At 32.1% G+C, this 13568-nt stretch overlaps 1 protein-coding gene across 1 annotated transcript; it reads left to right on the forward strand.

Annotated features, from left to right (window-relative positions):
* Positions 1 to 160: 160 nt before the first annotated feature.
* Positions 161 to 12319, forward strand: LOC141906786 (uncharacterized). Its single transcript, XM_074796148.1, has 43 exons — positions 161 to 218; positions 358 to 432; positions 623 to 670; positions 1021 to 1050; positions 1131 to 1181; positions 1267 to 1329; positions 1742 to 1825; positions 2177 to 2224; positions 2312 to 2350; positions 2508 to 2525; positions 2610 to 2657; positions 2749 to 2802; positions 2937 to 2984; positions 3243 to 3311; positions 3693 to 3722; positions 3998 to 4069; positions 4160 to 4315; positions 4453 to 4488; positions 4572 to 4589; positions 4724 to 4774; positions 4858 to 4944; positions 5080 to 5127; positions 5277 to 5324; positions 5718 to 5801; positions 6165 to 6209; positions 6305 to 6358; positions 6662 to 6697; positions 6865 to 6882; positions 7088 to 7135; positions 7403 to 7492; positions 7574 to 7651; positions 7731 to 7778; positions 7948 to 7989; positions 8367 to 8402; positions 8490 to 8543; positions 8628 to 8669; positions 8801 to 8842; positions 9071 to 9097; positions 9174 to 9203; positions 9313 to 9348; positions 9434 to 9487; positions 9802 to 9843; positions 10417 to 12319. Exons 5-42 carry the CDS (start codon positions 1160 to 1162, stop codon positions 9840 to 9842), a joined length of 1944 nt encoding a protein of 647 aa, XP_074652249.1. The 5' UTR covers positions 161 to 218; positions 358 to 432; positions 623 to 670; positions 1021 to 1050; positions 1131 to 1159; the 3' UTR covers position 9843; positions 10417 to 12319.
* The last annotated feature ends 1249 nt before the right edge of the window (positions 12320 to 13568 follow it).

Genomic DNA, 13568 nt, shown 5'->3' on the forward strand with positions numbered 1-13568 from the left:
GGTCATTATCTAATGTGCACTAAATATGCATAAAATTGATGTACCTGTATTATCAATTATTTTTGCACTTCGTGCGTGCGACGCTTGCTGGGCCACTCAACGCCGACAAAGTGCCTTTTTCGTGTAAGGTGAAACCCCCTTTTTGTGACCAAGTACCTGAAATAAAGGCTTAAGCCCGGTACCGATCTTTGAGGTCATTGAAAGGTCATTCAGTCCAGGTAAATTAGATATTTATTGTAATTTCATTTCAATCAAACACAATATAAACTCAGATAATTCCTTTATAAATCAACTACTTGTTTGAAACGTTGATGATTGTATTTCAAAAGTGAATTATTCTAAAATTTCCTTTTCTAGAAATTGTTAGAATAATCGGCGATGTTTACGGAACTGAGAATGATTGGGTGATAACAAGAGATACGGATAAACAAGGTAAGATGAGTGATGACTCAGTTGCCGGAGGAATAGCAGAACTGTCTGATTGGTTTATTGCAACCCTGCATACCATCCTGTCTTTAAACATGACAAATCTGCCTCCTATCTTCATCCAGCAGTAATTCAAGCTGTTTGATGCACAGTTTTATTTGACTATTGAACAAATACTTTCAATATTTCATTTCAGCAATAGCTATCAGAGAATTCCTGTTCCACCAGTTATCAGGTGATCAAAGTAAGTAATTGATTACTGTTGTTGTAAGTAATTGTCTATAGTTTGTGTTATGTTCATATACACATGCACGTGTGTGTTTGTAATGTGAACATGTACATGCGAGTTATGGTTACATGTACATGTGAGTTGTGTGAACATGTACATGTGAGTTATGTTTTCATGTTATGATAACGTGTACATGTGCATGTGAGTAATACATGCATGTACACGTGAATGATACATACATGTGAGGCATGCGAACATTTGCATGTGATTTAAGTATACATGTTCATGTAAGTTTACATGCACATGTGATTCGTTACATGCACATGTGTATTAAGTTAACAAGAGTTTGATCAATGTATTTTCAGGTGTGTTAGATTTGGTCAAAGAAATCCTAAGTAAGTTTACGAAACGACTCAATATTTCCTCTTCAACTCGAATCTTGGATTCAAATGTGTTTATAATTATTTATTGACAGGAAAATACTTTAGAATAAAGAATTTAAAAATGAAACTATCAAATGAGATCGGTAAGAGTTGATTGAATACAGTTATTGATGTATGAGTTTATTGATTATTATTCTACTGTCAACTCATTTTGTAAATGTATTAAAGATAAACTACTGAACAAGAAGAGGTCAATAGATGGCGCTGCTGCAGTTTACAATAGAGATGAAGGTACCGCACTATTATTCACGGTTGACCTGAAATATTCAGCTTTGCAGATAGAAAAGTAGCGAATTCTATTCAAGATGGCCGCTTGGCAGCCTTTTGACAATAATGAATAAACCTGATACAAGCGACCAGTTTAAAATTTATAATAATTCACTGTGTTATTTCGTGAAATGGAATGTTACTACGGTATCGTTTTTTTTTGCCTAAATTCGTAACGTTTTTACCAAATCGGATAAATCAAAGTTTAAGATGGGAATTTCATTTTTAAACATATAAGACTAGAGCTTCAGAAATACTCAAGTTAAAACAAAATAATCAGATATACATTTGTTATTTAAGAATAAGATGTGATACAAATTAGGGGTAATGATACAGCATGAAACAGAATTTCAAATCTATTTTTTCCGTGTTTCAGATGAAGTTCATGTTAGTTTTATGACGCAATTGGATGAAGAGAAAAGACCCCTGACAAACAAAGAGAAACAGTTCATCAGAGATGGTCAGTAAAACTATGGAATCTATCTGAGTTCAATTTTCACATGTAGTTTCACAGAGTTGCCAGAGAGTCTAAAAAAGTGTTTAAAGAAATTAGTGACGAAAGTTGCTAACTTTGTGTCTACCACATTTTTCAAGTTTTATACAGATGTCTGTTAGTAATGATAAGTCATGTAGTTAACAGGGTTCAGTGATTCACTGCGTCACCAATATTTAGGATTTATCTATATTTATAGATTTGCAAAATAAAACGAGCGCCAAAAGAGCAACTGCTCTGCGTGAACCACATTCAGCTTATACCTTTTTGTAGGTTTCAAATCCCCAGTAAACGGTTATTGAATGTCTATATTTTCAGTTGCTTCAGCAGTTGAATCTGTTGTTGATTTCTTTGCTAAAATGTCCGGTAGGTTCCATAAATCATTTCAGTAAAAATACTGTGGAGTTTGTTGTGGAATCATTGAATGATTGATTGTGTTTATTTTTACTGTAGATGCTGAATTATGTGAACGAGGAATATTCAACATTAAACGTAGGTTTTAATTCTCATTTATCCTCGACTGAGTTTATAAATACATGTGCTTTATAATCTACTGTACATGTACATGTAGATTTTATCTGTACATGTACATGTTAGTTTCCTGAAGTGTTTGACTGAAGTATTTAAATACTTATTCTTTATATTTCAGCTACTGTTGAAATTGCTGGTAAGTTATGATATTCACTATGATGTTTAAACTGGTGCTGAGTCTGTTCATTTATAACTGAAATATCGCTGTATCTTTTTATAGAAAAGTTTGTGAAAGAAACACTTGATAAAGAAGTTAAACAACAGAATGGTGAGTGTTTAGTTAATCTAGGAATCTATGAGGGGGGAGGGCTTATAACTATAAACTGATTACAAATTAAACATATTTTGTTCAATTACAGAAAACCTCGTCACACAAATAGAAAACCAGAAAGTAACTGATGAAACAAAGACAGGTTTGTTAATGATCATAAATAATCCATTCAGATGTTGTCAATATTAAACTATCTACCGGTACTGAAAACATGTAGTTAGAAATTAACCCCGCAATGATAATTTATAGAAACTATCTTTATGATTGGTTTTACAGAAATGGAAGTGGCTGACCGGGACCGTTCTGTGAACAAAGATATTTGTGGTAAGACTGAAAATGTTATTCTTTCCTTATTTTTCAAGCTAATTACAAATCGTTTCATTAATGAGAAATCGGAGGTATAATAAAACCAGCTAGACCCGGTAATGTGGAACAATTGGCAACGTTGTCAAAATTCATCCGCTTTGTGGGAAATTCAAGGTTTTATAAAACCCGGTTAATCCAGATGTATTTTGGATGAAATTCTAGTTTGAACTGATCCGGTTAATATTCATGTTATTCTATTCATGTATTCATTTGTAGAATCAGTTTTATTTGAGTCAAGTTTGCAGAAATTAGAAGAGAACAAACATTCTACAGAACTAGATAAAAGTAAGTGTAAACTTTCTTTGTCCCTAGAACTAAATTTACACTGTTTTTGATGACCATGAATTGAAAAAGAAATTTATTGATGTCATCAGATTATCAGAGGCATCTGTTTTGATTCAGAGTCAAGTTTTAGCTGACAGTTTGTATCGATGTGAACTTTCTTCAGACCGACTTCATCGTTGATGATTAAAATCAGTTGCATTTGAACTAGAAAGTTGCCCAGTTAGTATCATGGCAACAAAATCAATCATAGCTTGAATTAGATTAGATTATTCTTTATCGCTCCAAATTGTTGAATTGACCATGGACCAGGATTTCTGTCAAAATGTTCCATATTGGGAAATTGTTTGATTTGATCTGCTGTTTAATTGTTTTTTTTTGCAGGTATCTATGAAATAAGCCGAGATGTTTTAGGTAAGAACTAAATAATAGTAACAAACTATAAAAATCGAGGTCTAGGGTCGAAAGCAGACGCTTTAAAAGAAATTTCTGGCGGACAAACTCTATCAAAACTATTATCAATAGAACTCTGACTGAAATCTTTGAGCCATTTCGTTTATGTCTCGTGATTTCCTGATGAGCTAGAAACTTGTTTGACTGACTTAAATATCTCAAATATTTCGAAAGAGGTTTAAAATAGAAGTGTTGATTTCAGCCAAAATTGTGAAAAATGTTTTTTTTTTCTTCAGAAATCAAATTGAAAATCGCAGTTTTCGAATCTATCAAAGATAAGAGGCCAATGTCAATATTGCATCAGCAGGGTTTGTTCCATCATTTTCCAAGATTCAGCCTGAGCTCAATTTTTTTGTGGATCTCAATTTCTCATTGTTTTCACGGTGAATCACTTGTAGAATTGTACGCTGAACGAGCTGAAAGATTTCAGAAAGAACTCAAAGAGAAACTGAAACAAGAGGAAAATGAGGAGAGAAAAAATGAGGAGGAATTGAACAGAATAATTCACAGTTCAGTTTGTCAGGCGTTTAAATATATCACTGATATGGATGAAAGTAAATATCGATTTTATATCTCAAATTATACATGCACTTAACATGTCACATATTATATGTGAATCAATGCACATGTTACATGTTCATGGAAATGAATGCACATGTAACATGGTTCAAACATCTTTGATACATTTCAGAAACTCTGATGGATAATAAAGTTGTAGGATATGGAGGTTTGTATATAATTCACATGTTTCAATCACAAACCAGTTTTTATCATAAATAATCTGTTTGATTTTCTCTATTTATATTTCAGTGAGTCCAGAAGAGATAAGTGAGTTCTGATTGATATTTGTAAATATTCTCAGTACAGTAGACTGCGCGCTTGTCTTTGATTTCATGTTGTAATTCGTCATATTTACCTGTTTATAAGTTGTTTGTGATGTCAGTGATTTTCTATATTGATAGATTCTAAACTACATGAATTAGCCGATAAAGAGTTTGAAGATAGGAAATTAGGTACTGTACACATGACAAAGTGTGAAATTCAACATGTTTTATGTTTAAATTTTATCAATGTTTATTATCGATGTTTATTACAGTCATTAGAGATGCATCAGTCGAACGTGTAAAGACACCTGAAGAAATAGTCACGCTAAAACTGAATATGCCGGACCAACTCCGCACTGGTAAGTGATTATACAGTGAAGTGGTACTGTTTGAATTGGAAAATGAATTATGAATATTTTGAAAAGTTGAGAGCGAGGCAAATCAGTTCATTACAAATTTTCTGTGTTTTTTAATCGTTTATTCAATTTTTGTAGAGTTGGATTCAGCTGGTCGGGATCCAGTTATTCTGTCGGATCGAGCAGGTATTGTATAAGTCTGTTATTAATCTAACCTGTTTAAAAATTTAATACAGTGAAAATGAATTGCGAGTAATTTTGACAAGTTAAGAACGAGACAAATCGGTTCATTACAAATTTTCTGTGTTTTTAAATCGTTTATTTAATTTTTGTAGAGTTGGATTCAGCTGGTCGGGATCCAGTTATTTTATGGGTTCGAGCAGGTATTGTATAAGTCTGTTATAAATCTAACCTGTTTAATGCCACTGATCTCACCATGTATTTCATCGGTCCCAACAGTGGCTGGCTTGATATACTTTTTCTGTAATAACGGAATTTTCAGCTTCTTAGGAGCACTAGCCTGGAATATTCTGCAACTGATCTTTGTCCCTCAAAAGACGGTTAACTCTCTTAAGTCCTTCTTGCAAAAAGTCCTTAATCTGATCATTTAGGAATTACTAGAAAATGTTCTTCTATTTTAAACTCGATTATGAAGAGCAGATCCTGAAAATAGTTTTTCTAACCCGGATTTACTGGTCTAAATAAATGAAGTTTTAAATTGAAACCAAGCTCAATGAATGTAGTGTCTATGTTTGCTGTTTTTATGTGAATTTCAGTGGAATATTTCAAGGATGAATTCATTATTGCAATACAATCTGATGAATCATTGAAAACTGCTACTCAAACTGCTTTAGATAAAAGTAAGTTACATCTACAGTAAACTACATTTACATCTACAATAAACTACATTTACATCTACAGTAAACTACATTTACATCTACAGTAAACTACATTTACATCCACAGTAAACTACATTTACATCTACAGTAAACTACATTTATATCTACAGTAAACTACATTTACATCTACAGTAAACTACATTTACATCTACAGTAAACTACATTTACATCTACAGTAAACTACATTTACATCTACAGTAAACTACATTTACATCTACAGTAAACAACATTTACATCTACAGTAAACTAAATTTACATCTACAATTAGATAGAGTTATTCACTGAGATTTTCAATCATTGAAATTTGTTTGTGGTTTTTTGAAGAATCAAGCAACATCAACGATTTGTTGAGGAAAGGAAACTCGAAAGGTAAAATTGTCTCATGAAACGTGGCTAGATGTTTGTTTTTACGCACTGAATAATTTCACTGTGTAAAATGATTCAATGATTTCTTCTAATTTCAGTTGTTGATAGAATTTATGGTGATGTGAAAAACAGAATACAATCAATTTCTACAGGTTTGTATTTTGATAATTCACTATCAATTCTTATATTTAAATGTGAGATATATTCCCTCCTTTTTAGGTTTTTTCATATCGTATAATTGTTATGATATATCATTTCATTTATCATATGCATATCATGTCATATAACGCTAGCATATACAATATCATCAATCATATATCAAATATCACTTATCTCATCACGTCATATCACATATCATATCATTTATGCTTGTAAAACGTAATGTTGAAGGTGATTAGTTTCATTTCATTTTTCATCACGGATTGATTTATTTTTATTTCTATTTGTGATTTCAGAGGAATTAAAGGAACGAGGAATCATAGTCTATAGAAGTGAGTAAAATTCCTTAGTTTCAAGTTACCCGTAAACTCCTAACCTGTATATTCCTAACTCTTAACTCCTAACAGTGAGACTGAACTAAATTCAACCATAGTTAAAGTGAACTGTATGAATTGGCCTGTTTAGATCTACTCAATATATGAATTATTGTTGTTTTCAGTAAACGATGAAACAGCGAGTAAGTACTGATAACAACTTACACATTAAAGTCTACATGAACAGATATATGAAATGATATGATAAGTTGTGTTTTGATAGCTCTTAAATCCAATGAAACTACTCAGAGTGATTTACAGATGTTGCTTCCTTCAACAGGAAGTATTGGTAAAGAACAACATGTTTCACTCTCCCTGCAGTAATCTATTGTGTTTATTCTGTTTCAGTGAAACATATTGAACCAATTATTGAAAACAGAATCCCACAGTTTAAAGGTGAATACATTATGTTGACTGTTAAGTGTTTAGTATACTAGCAAAGAACCGGCCGTCCTGTACGGGTTTTATCGTGATTGAGTTTGAGTTGATTATTTTACTTCTCATGTGGAATACACAGTTATTTCGCGTAAGGTCGACTGTATTTTGTAGGAGGATATTGTGACGCGATAGCAACATAAATAGTTTACATCAGTTGACATCATCATAGTTTATAAATATGTCCTTACTCTTCATTAGTTACATTTTAACATTTTATAATTTCAGATTCGCTAGTGACTGTTTTAAAAGAGAAATGTCAGGCTGTCAGTATTTCGTCATCTGAACCACACTGGGTTTATGATATATCTACTGCGTGTAAGTGCACAGTGAAATCAGTTTGTGATTTATAATAGAATTCTATTGTATAAAAATTTGTCTATTGTTTATTACATATAGTGTCTGAACTCAGTGAATTTACCGGTGAAACTTTAAAGACAAACACAGATTATTGGAGACAAGTCAAAGAATGTTTCGGTAATGGTTTCACTTCTGATTTTTTTTAATGATCAGATTTTTATGTTTTGAATAATAATTGTTTGTTCTGTTTGAATAGGAGATGAAATTAACAGTGAAACAAATACAACTGAACTGACAGAAATAGGTGAATATAAAAAAAGATTCAGATAAACAAAAATATAGCATTGAATTTATTGAAGATGAAATTCATCAATTTAATCAGATCTTTAGAGGCGTCTGTTTTGAAAGTCGTCACTCTTTGTTCATACTTTGTATCGATGTGAAAATTCATTTATTTATTTATTTGTTTTCAGTTGACGAGTGTTTGGGTGAATGCACTGATAAATGGAATACTGGTGAGTACCTCGCATGAGTACCTCTCATGAGTGAATACCTTATTCGCTAACGCATGAGTATCTCTCACGAGTATTCCTCATGAGTACCTATCATGAGTACCTCTCTTGAGTACCCCTCATAAGCAACCCTCATGAGTATCCCTCATGAGTACCTCTCATCATGGACGTATAAACGTATAATCTAGTTTATACGTCCATGCATATATTAACTATCGGGATATGTGATCAGTGTAGTGGTGAGTACATGAGTATCAAATAGAAACCCTTAACTGAGTACCCGACCCTGGTACCTGAATTGTGTAATTTGAATGATGTAATTCAGTGCAAACTAAACCAGTTTTTCTGTGAACTAATGTTTCATGTTTTGATATTTGTAGACTATTTTAAGAACAACAAGATGATTGTAGAGACAGGTAAATATTGTATAGCTCTGATATTCAGCCCAGTACTGCCCCCTGGTGACTGTATGAGATGTAACTATTCTGTTATTTGTATTTTAGACGAGATTGTTGATGAGATAAAACGCGAATATTTTCAAACTCCCGAATTTAGAAGTAAGTTTCCAATAAAATCAGAACCTGTTTTAACAACCAGAACTCAAATATGAATATCTGTATGTATTGTATTATTATTTATAGGATCAGTTGAGACTGCATTGAATGAAGCTATCGAGAATTCAGGTAATTGAATATTTCCAATAAATTAATTTCCAATTAATTTTTCAATGAAAATTTTGAATTGACTTCAGAATTGAGTTCAGTTTGGCTGAAAGTGTATGTTTTTATTGTATTAACATATTCCATGTTTACAGATAAATCAAAACAAAACAAAAAACCAGACTATGAAGCTGCAGGTTTGTAAAACTCTTATTTCTACTAATTTGACCTGACGAATTTCACAGATAAGAAAACTGATTTTGAAATATGTCAGTTATTTCAATTTCCATGGTTTCTCGTCGTTACTAGCGTGGTAGTCACCCTTATTGATGATTTACCCCTTAGGGTAACTTTTAAACGTGGTCTATGAAACCAGGAAGATTATGTAATATTCTGTTCAGAATTATATCTTATCATTATTTCAGTGAAATGGATAGCTGATGAAATGAAAGGTAAATTGACTGATAATAAATACTAAATTTCGTGATGAGTTTGTGTTGATGTTTACAGAATCATTTCTAATTTCAGGTTTCACGGTTAAACCATCTGCAACTTCAGGTATGTAATATTGTTTTATATCTATATATCTTGTGTGGGTGCCTCATCTGTCAGACAACTGGGCAGGAATTTGAGTAACAATTCACTAAATATCTTGATGTGTTTTCAGAACGTAATGAATTTGCTAAACTTGCACGAGCAAAAGGTAATGAATAAATTATGTGTTTTAAAATTGATGTTATCGATTTTGATAATGTTTTATGAGGTTACGTTTTCAATTTCTATTTCAGTAATGAGTAAATCAGAAGAGTTGATGGATAAGATACGTGCTATAACAAATAAAGGTAATCAATATTGACTTCTATAAACATCTTACTGACTCAATAATTCCATATTCATGAATTCATGTTTCCACATTCGTATAACATGTCTTATGGTTCCCAAACCGGAAATTTCAAAATAATATTTCCTGGCTCAAAATATTTGCGTTGTAAGTTGATAGATTTTCCTCTAGTTCTGGAAATATTTTTGAAATTCAATTTGCGCTTCGTCTTTCTTCGGTGATCTTTCTTGAAAATCACCTTCATCAACCAATCACCAGTAAAATGTTTATAGTTTGATGCATCAGTTTTTCGGGAATAATTTATTTCATTTTCAGCCGAATTAAGAAGGCTCGGTTTCCTGGTAGATGATGAATAGAGTAAGTAAATCATACAGTCGTCACTTTCTGATTTAAACCATTTGATCGAGGTTAAACTAGTTTTGAGGTTAAATGGTTTGAAATGAAATAAATTGATGAAATTTAGATGAAATTAAGTTCCATTTTCTCCTGGTTTATGAGGAATCCAGATTTAGAATCGTTTTCCATCAGAAACTAGTTGATTGTTAAAAAAAGAGTCGTAGAATTTAACCAAATCTCATAATCCGGATTTAACTGATCCTGATTAGGTTAATCCGGTATGGTTCTAATCTCTACTGAACAGTTTAAGAGATAAATGAGCAACAATGTTCAATATCATAATATCAAAACTCTTAGAATAAAAAGAGTATGAATTTTTTCCTTAAGAAGATATTCATTCAACGTTTCAATACTTTAAATAGCTAAAATATATATGAATAAACAGCATAAAAACAGTTACAAATTAAACAAATTAAGGAAACTTATAGAATACAACAGTGAATATAAGTTACTGATTGGATATCTAAAGCAGAACAAACTATAAGGTGTTTGTAATTGTATTTGATGTTTGGTTTATATTGTATTCATTTATAGGGCTTAGTAGAATGTTGAGAGATGATAGTCCTGGATCGATTGTTGATGATAGTAGTGATAGTAGTGATAGTAGTGGTATTGACCTAATGGTTTTATCCTAGAATCGAGTGAGATTTTATACGGAAAAAAAAATAAAAATGAAAGGAAAAAATGCGATTCAAATAAAATTTGTGATATTTAATTGAATAACTGTGGTCATATTAGTAAATTGATAAATTAATTCATCAGCTCAATTGTGATAACATTAATCAATATGAACAGATATTATCTGCTTTTATCTCTTGTGTGAAAAATGAATAACATGTTCCTCGTTTTCCCGCGTCTCTGTTAAAACCTCTCGTTTTGATGTAGTCAGTGGAGGATCAGATTTGTTTGTAGGACTTATATACTGAAATGTGCTACACTGACTACTCAAATATACAGTGTAACTGATGAATTGTACATGAAATACTGAGTGCAACCTACGAGCAATTATCTAAGATAATTGTTAGATAATTGTTCGTAGGTGTAACTGAATTATAGTCTAGATGAAATGCAGTGTAACTGAATTATTGTACCGTAGTTGAAATATAGTTTGTAATTATATATCGAGCAGAAATACATTGTAATTGAAATTACTTTTTACAAAATTATCAGCGGTCTTAGGAGGATTTACTAAAACTTCTCTCAATGCTGAATCTTACAATGTATAATTGTATTTTTATACAATGTAACTGGTTTAACGATATTACAATAATGTAAGTTAAAAACTGTACAAATTTATTAATGATTGACTTGATCAGTATTATTATTGAAAACAGTGATAAAATTCATTTTCATGGGCTTGCATGCTTGCAAACCCATTGCTATCACACGGATTGGTAAGTTGCTTGGGGAGTCTATAACTTTCATTAGAACCTTTCTTAGGCTCTGATATTTACACACATTTAATGCAGTAATAAAATCTAGGTTCCTTTCGTATATTGGCTATATCGGTTGTCGTTTTCATTGTTTTATGATTTTTTTAAATCGTTTTTGTTATTTTAGCAGCGCATACCAACCTTGGTTGAGCGTGCGTGATCATTCTTGAAATTGGTATTCATGCGCGGCATAGTGCTGCCGGCAATTCAATTCATTCTTTATTGACACAAAATTTCACAATGAATCATTTTACTTTCACGTTTTGAAAAAATTCTGTCAATTTTCTTTTACTTTCATTTGGGCGCTTGCGTTAGCGGCCATTTGTAAAATCTCTGTATGAACATCTTTATTTTTCATTTTAAATATTTAACTTAAAAACCGCTTTTCTGTGAAATAAATTCTGAATTGAATTGAAGACTGGTTGCCTGTCTCCAAAGATCCAGGGGGCGGTAGTCTATGGTGGCAATAAACTTTATCGGATGATCGTAGTGGATTGTCGTTTGAAGGAAATGTAACTTATTCTCGCTTAATGTCTTTATTATTTTAAAAAAGAAAAATCATGGCTCTCATCTATATTTGTGTTCACTTCTCTTCACCTGAAGTCACTCGAGTTAGTCACGTTTTTTCTTTCAGCTGTAAAATTTTCTAAGCAAAATCATTTCCACACAATCCGATAAATCAACATGATGATACATTCCGACACTACAATATTCAAATAACAACTATCCAAAAGCTCGGTCCACGTCTACAATAAAACCATTCCGATTCCCAGTCCCCGTGTGTAACATTTCATGTAGTGATGTAAGACAACACCGATCACTTAGATCTTTAACAAGTAATCAGTTCAAAGTTCGATTAATTCTACTACAGAAATACAAAACCACCAAGCACGCTTTCAGTACAACTATGTCAGCAAGCCCATTTTTAGAATTTCTTTCTTGTTTTAAATAGTTTTGTAAGGATGCTTCTTTATGAAACCGATGATGTTAGATGCGGTTTGTACAACGAGAGAGACTAAATGTTTTTCATAAAACCATGTACAATATTATAACTTATTGACATTTATGATAATTAGTGATTATCAGATTCTTTTAAGTAAGAAATTCTTATAAAATAAACAAACTTTGATTCAAACCTTGTTATACTCGTTATAAGGTTTCATTTAAGAATAGCGATGGGATCATCGCACGTCATGTTGCATCTGAACCTTAAACATCTCGGGTTCTCTAAACATCTACGAATATAACAGCCAACACTCGAAAATAAACATCAACGAACAACTCGAAAATAAACATCAGCGAATATTACGGCCAACACGCGAAAATAAACATCAACAAACAACTCGAAAATAAACATCAGCGAATATTACGGCCAACACTCGAAAATAAACATTAACGAACACATCGAAAATAAAAATCAGCGAATATTACGGCCAACACTCGAAAATAAACATCAACGAACAACTCGAAATTAAACATCAACGAATATAACAATCTTTAACAGTTGAATAATCAAACTTACAGCGCATGAATGTATGTTCAGGGTTCGTAGATTCTGACAAAACTTCGCTAAATCTGAAATGCCTTCATCTGTCAACTGAATATATACATTATCACTTACAAACACATGAATGTAATATTTGTGCAATAAAGACACTTCCTGCATACGATGGGCCCTGGAATAATTTTAGAAATACGTGTTGAAACACATCTCTTATTGTTGTCAACTAGATTTACTTAGTACAGTTTTATTTACCGATGACTTTTCTTCCGCATCTATCAGGATGATCCGGCAGTCGATTTTTATAGATACGGTCATTTCATTCGGTGTGACATATAGAAAGGTGAGTGACTGAGTTAACTATACAGAAATGTCTCGAATGAAGAGAAACATCATTTGATTCATTTAAAAGTAAAACGGATAAAACGGGAAGAAACTGATTTTTTTTTGTGCGCAGAATTTTACTGGGAGTTTTTAGATCAGAATACTGAGAATGATGTTGAAGAACTGTTTCGTACTAATGTGCGTCGTAGTTTTACTACAACTTGGAAATATACACAGTACAGAATTGTCTCTAATGAGGAGAAAGAGACGTAAGTTATTCAAATTATCAGTGACTCTTTCCTCTTGTTTAGTTTACGCGTAGTATAATCGTTCCACAAACTTAAAACATATCAATTATTTTCAGGTGTCACGCATATTGAACCTCGCCCAGTTCCCACGGGTCAACTCGACCGGAAAACCCAAGGACA

The sequence above is a fragment of the Tubulanus polymorphus genome, chromosome 6, assembly GCF_964204645.1.
Source record: "Tubulanus polymorphus chromosome 6, tnTubPoly1.2, whole genome shotgun sequence".
Classification (NCBI taxonomy): domain Eukaryota; kingdom Metazoa; phylum Nemertea; class Palaeonemertea; order Tubulaniformes; family Tubulanidae; genus Tubulanus; species Tubulanus polymorphus.

Coding starts and splice junctions, on each gene's coding strand:
- LOC141906786 (XM_074796148.1), top strand. CDS start 1,160: ATGAAACTATCAAATGAGATCG. Junction 4,316..4,452: donor TATCACTGATATGGATGAAA/GTAAATATCGAT, acceptor GATACATTTCAG/AAACTCTGATGGATAATAAA. Junction 5,325..5,717: donor TATTTTATGGGTTCGAGCAG/GTATTGTATAAG, acceptor TGTGAATTTCAG/TGGAATATTTCAAGGATGAA.